This window comes from Rhincodon typus, chromosome 16, assembly GCF_021869965.1.
Source record: "Rhincodon typus isolate 14 chromosome 16, sRhiTyp1.1, whole genome shotgun sequence".
Taxonomy (NCBI): Eukaryota; Metazoa; Chordata; class Chondrichthyes; order Orectolobiformes; family Rhincodontidae; genus Rhincodon; species Rhincodon typus.
In genome coordinates, this window is record NC_063347.1 from 52423740 (window position 1) to 52429739 (window position 6000).

The 6000-nt window shown below is 38.6% G+C and overlaps 1 protein-coding gene across 2 annotated transcripts in view; it reads right to left on the reverse strand.

Moving 5' to 3' along the window:
- ift122 (intraflagellar transport 122 homolog (Chlamydomonas)) overlaps positions 1–6000 on the reverse strand; it is a 95215-nt gene that overhangs the window by 76909 nt on the left and 12306 nt on the right. For both annotated transcript variants that reach the window (XM_048606237.1, XM_048606238.1), the window contains exons 4-7: positions 5159–5237; positions 3300–3376; positions 1596–1662; positions 76–216 (exon numbers count right to left, since the gene is read on the reverse strand). In XM_048606237.1, coding sequence (XP_048462194.1) covers positions 76–216; positions 1596–1662; positions 3300–3376; positions 5159–5237 — 364 coding nt within the window. The remainder of the gene's footprint in view (positions 1–75; positions 217–1595; positions 1663–3299; positions 3377–5158; positions 5238–6000) is intronic.

Here is a 6000-nt window from a genome sequence, read left to right on the forward strand (position 1 = left end):
ATCTTTGAACGTGAACCATCTCAAAATCTTCAAAAGGGTTTGCTCCAATTCACTGAAGTGCATTTCCTTACTTACTTGGATGGATTCCAGCAAATTGACCAGATTGGGACAGCACCAGGTCGCTCAATTCTCACTTTCTCTTCTCCACTCTTACTTCGAATACTGACAATACCACTAAACAGGCTAATGGCCAGGTACTGACCATCGTTTGTCCAACTAGTAAAGAAGCAGAAACAAGAACAGGTTTAGAAAGCAGTTCCAAGGGGGCAAAGTTAGTAATGGCATTTTAAGACTGCTGTTACTGAATTTTGAAGAAGTTTCTTTCTTTTCTTGAAGGCATTGATCCCCTTCTGGGTTATGCTACCTTGTAAAATTGCGGTAAGACTTCCGCAATCTTGCACTCCAATGCTATGGAAATAAGGGCATTAGCTTTCCTGATTACTTGCTGCAACTGTGTGCTAGCTTTCTGTGTTTCATGCTCAAGTCCCCCAAGTCCCTTTGTTTTGCAGCTTTCTGCAATTTTCTCTCCATTTAAATAACTCTGTCTTTTTGTTATCCCTTCCAAAATGAACAACCTGCAAAATCTGCTCCAAGTGACACACGATCTTGACTTACAATTATTGTCCCGTCCTTCACTGTCTGGGGGCCAAAATCCTGGAACTTTCTCTCTAACAGCACTGTGGGTGTACCAACACAACAAGGACTGCAGCAGCTCAAGAAGGCACCACCTTCGCCAGGTCATTTATGGATGGCCAATAAATGCTGGCCTCTTGTGAAATGGTCACATCCCATGAATGAATAAAAAAAAGTATGACTGAAAAGATTTTTGTAACACTTGCAGTAATTCCCAATTTCTAGCCAAAGGTTTCCTGACTAACATTGGTATCCCATTATTCAAATACTGTGGCGAAAAGGTTCGAGCAAATGTTATCTTTAAATGTGATACATTTTCTCAATGGTGGAATGGGAAGGTGAAAACTCCTGAAAATAGAATGGATGACAACATCCAAACTCTGTCATTTTCATGTGTAGGTCCTAGTGAGATCCATCCTAAAACTGAAGCTAATTTTTGCTGAATAATTCTCCAATGGCGCTGGAATAAATTTGCCTCGTTAAAAGTTCCAGAACCCTATATACTGTAATTTGTAGCATGCCAATCCAATGGGACTATGACACCTATATTTCTGATTTCAGCCAACGTAAGAAGGCTAGGAAATTTATTTAAAATCTGGATGTATGTTTAATGACCACGTGTGCTAGTCATCACGTTCCTAACTGTCCTATCTACTAATGTATTTAAATATTTCTGAATCACCCTGACATAAACATTTCCTTTAGAAATGGTGACTGTGGCAAAGATACTGCACAGTATGATACATTTGTGATTCTCTTTACAATGCACAGACTAATCCTTCAGTCCATAGTGAGGAAAATTGTCCACAATAATCAAATTGCATGGTGGATCTGTGGTGTTTAAATGGAATTGTGCCAAAGGTGGTTCAGACACCCACTTTGCAATTTACAATCCTGAAGCTCAAACAGCTTGCAATCATCAGCAAAGGTAACAATGATAGTATCAGCAAAGACTAGATTACCTGCAGCAGGTGATTTTGCTGTTGACTTTGTGCTTGGAGACAGATTTCTGCTCTGGCGACCACAAACCTGCATTTAATTAATTTTAAATAGAGACAAAAGGAAATTAAATTCAAAATTCAAAATTCTTACAAATTCAAATCAAAATTAATTCAGCCATATTTTTATCTCAAATGTTTGTCACTAATCTTCCTGAGGTACTTATTTTAAAAAGGAGGACCTGGCAAACAGCAAGGAAGACAATGAGAGATTTCAGAAAGGGACGAACATGATAGTGGAAAAAAGTTAGATGTAATTTAGTATCAAGAAGCATAAAGGAACAAATTTTGGAAGGGAAATCTGGGAATGGGAGTGTACAGTAAATAGGACGACACTGAGAATGTCAACTAACTTAAAATGAATCTGAAAGGTAGATAAAGGGTGTAAAGGCATCAAATTCCTACAATATATGCAGGAGTCCTTTCTCACGCATGTAAGAACTCAATTGACAGTTTGTTAATAATTCAGAAATGAAGAATGCACCAAAGCAGACAGAGGAATAAAATTATGGGAGTATCGCGGCCAGAGTGACCATAACATAACCTAACTGAAATAATTCCAGAGAGGCCGGTATAGCATCACCAAGTCACCCTTTATTTAATGTGGAAAGTCCTTGACACCGAACCAGCTCCCTCAGACTGGAGATATGCCTATTTTGATGACCTGAAACTAGACCTTGGAGAAACAAAATTGAAACTGGGAAACAACACTATTCAGAATCATTTAAAACAGTTTATAAAGCAGAACAGCTATATTTACAAAGGGTCATTATACTCAAAATGTTAACTCTATTACTCTCTCCACAGATTATGCTAGACCTGCTGAGTTTCTCCAGCAGTCTATTTTTGTTTCAGATTTCCAGTAGCTGCACTTCTTTATTTTATAAAGAAGTGTCAATTTGGTTTAAATTGATTTTATAAAGATGGGGAGCTAGCCATCAATGGGTTGGGAGTTTTATGGGGCTAACTGAAATAAAGCCCAAAATAAAAGTATGGACTTGAAATTTGTTTAAATACAGTTATCTTTTAGCAAAAAAAATCCAGCACCTGTCAACCACCTACAAGGCACAAGTCAGGAGTATGATGAAATACTACCCACACACCCACTCCAACAACACTCAAAAAGCTTGACACCATCCAAAACACTTGACTGGCACCAAATCCATAAATATTCACACCCTCCGCCTATACTCAGTAGTGACAGTGTGTATCATCTACAAGATACACTGCAGGAATTCACCAAAGCTCTTTAGACAGCATCTTCCAAATCCATCATCTGCAAGTTCCCCTCCAAGCCACTCACCATCCTGATTTGGAAACAAGTCACCAGTTACTAGGTCAAAATCCTAAAACTCCCTCCCAAACAGACTGGGGGTGTACCTATACCATGTGCCTGCAGCAGTTCAACAGGTCACTTTCATCTCAAGAGCAAATAGGGATGGGCAATAAATGCTGGCCCAGTCAGAGAAACCCATATTCCCTGAATGAATAAAGAAAATACCTGCCCTGATTATTTATATGTTAATTCTGTCCACTCACTACTGATTAGTCAAATTGCTATTTCTAACAAAAAAACTTGTATAAAGTTAAAGTAAATCGTGAACAAATAATAAAAACACAAATGTAACAATTTTCTAAGTTTTTAAAATCATTAAAAGATCAACTTACCAAAGTCACTGGAAGAACAGGAAGCCAGTTGATGTGTGACTGGGTTGTATGCAATGCACTGAATGGAATCATTATGTCTGTAAACAATAAACTCAGTTTTTGCCAAGTTAAACGATAAACCTCAGGGTCTTCCCCAATTCTGATGAACATGAAATAAGAACTGTCCACAGGTGCCTGAGTTTCTGTGAATTTCCAGTTTCTATTACAGTAAGCTGGGAGTTTTGCTGTCTATAGTTCCATTATAGATGTAATGCACAAAATCGTATAGTTTCAACATACAACTTATTACTACCTCTGCTCTGGGAGGTGGATGAAAATACTGTTCTTGTGTGTTGTCTATAAACAATGCATCTCAATAGCTAATGGCCATTTATCTATGTAATATGGTTCACCGATAATGTACAGCCCAAGGAAGAACTGTCTAGTTTTTGATACAGTTGGGAGGTCCAGATACAGATCCTGTAATTTCTGAAAGGATCTGTTAACATTGAGAGAGTGGGTAATTTTTCTTTAGAATGTTCTGGATTATCTCAGGTACTGTGGAAGATTTGTCACCGCTGCCAAAACGGGAGTAGAGTTTCAAAGTTGGTTATTAGATGAGAATTGGTCTGAAGCCTCCTCAATGTGATTAAGTTCTTAATAAAATTATTTATTTACTCAGCATTTTAGTTGTTGAACAACAACCAGCTAAAGGAAATCTTCAAGATGTTGAATTAACACAATGTGATGCAGGTGTGCACTGTAGTTCGTCCAAGCTAATATTTATACCTCAAATCAACTAAGCAAACAAAAAAATCTGGTCACTATCGTTTTACAGATTGAGGAATCTTCTGCATGCAAATGGACTTTGGTGGTTCCTAAATTACCACACTGACTAACTTCAAAAGTACTCCACAGGGTGTAAAATGCTTTGAGACATCCAGTGTTCATCAAGAGCATTAAATAATCATTTTTCAAGCACGTACCATGCCCAGAAGCAGAAGGGAGAGGTGACATTGTGATAATGTCACCGGGCTAGTATTCCAGAGACTTGGGTTATAATGTTCTAGTGACCAGAGCCACTGGTGGAATTTAAATTCAACTCGGAAAATCTGGAATGTAAAAAGTTAGGCTCAGTAATGGTGACCATGAAACTATTGTTGATTATTCTGAAAACCCATATGGATTGCTATAGTCCTTTAGGGTAGGAAACATGCTGTCCTTACTTGGACTTATGTGCTAGTTTGACACAATTCAGTGTTTTGCTAGGATGTTTCAGAGAATGCTTAAAACCAATACATCTGAATTCATGAATAGACCAGACCAGGTAAGTATGGCAGATTTCCCTTCCCAAAAGACATTACTGAACTAGTAATGGATTTTCCATAACTTCCCTACAGTTTCATGATCATCATGATTGAAACTGGATTTTATTGCATTTTATTTAATTAACTGAATTCAAATCCTCCAGCTGCTGTGGGATTTTAAACTTAGATCATTAATCCAGAACTCTGGACTATTAGTCCAGTAAGATAACCATCATGCTAATTTACCCACTGATTCTTTACTCTTTGCTTCCCTCCCACTTTGGTTCTATAACACTGGGGTCACTGCACGTTGGACAGTTTCAGTCGGAGCCCGTCAATTGTTTTGGTCTTTCACTTTCTACCCCAACTTCCCCCTGAACCTGTCAGCAACACTGAGGGAAAGATAGTGACAACTTTTTTTTTTAAAATGTTTATTTTTATAGAAAGATCCAATAGTTGCATTAATGACACCAGCTTTTAAATTATAATCTGCTTTTCACTTGGATATAAAAAAGTCTTCACAAGGGTTTCACCAGGATCAGTTTAGGAGAAAAATAAATAAGAAAAACTCACGTGTATTTCAAGATGCCTTCCAACTTCGAAGTCCAGATTATAATACTCTTGTCAGTGGAACCCGATGCAAATCGTTTACCTGAGATGAAAGGTTGCAGATTCAAAGTAGGGTAATTCCTGCCTAACATGGTGTCACCATGATGAGTGGAGGTAGCCCAATATATCAGCACATATGCTCATAAGTGGGTTCTTCATACAAGCCATATGATATCACAAATTAGCATGAGCAAATCTGCCTAAAGGTAGAATGCGAAGATTTACAAAACCTTGCACTCAGGTCTGGGAATAGTGTCATACTTCTCCTTGTGGTAATTTGCACAGAATGCAGGTGCTTTGTAAGTGAGTTAACTATCTAAACTCAGGCATAGCAATGAAACATTATGGGAAGGAAACTCAACAAAAATCAAAATCAAATCAAAATAATTGTCAGACTTGAATCAGGCTGAAACTGTGGCTGTGCTGGGAATGTCAGAATGTAAATGACAATAAGGAGTGGCAGCTTCTGAAACACTTGTTTAGCCACACAATGATGCATTACAATTGGCCTCAAGGAAAGGAAAATCTGTCGAGGGCCCTGAGAATGATCATTACCCATTTAACGGAAAGTGCATGGCTGCAGTTCAAACAAGACCAGGAGCAGATTTAGCTTCAGAGTCCCAAATGGCTGAATTGTCTGCTAACATACTGGTCAGACTCACTCTTGGTACAATTGGAACATCGGAGACTGAGGGATGACCTTATAGAGGTTTACAAAATCATGAGGGGAATGGATATGTTAAACAAGGTCTTTTCCCTGGGTGGGGGGGGGGGGGGGGGGGGGGGGGGGGGGGGGGGGGGGAGAA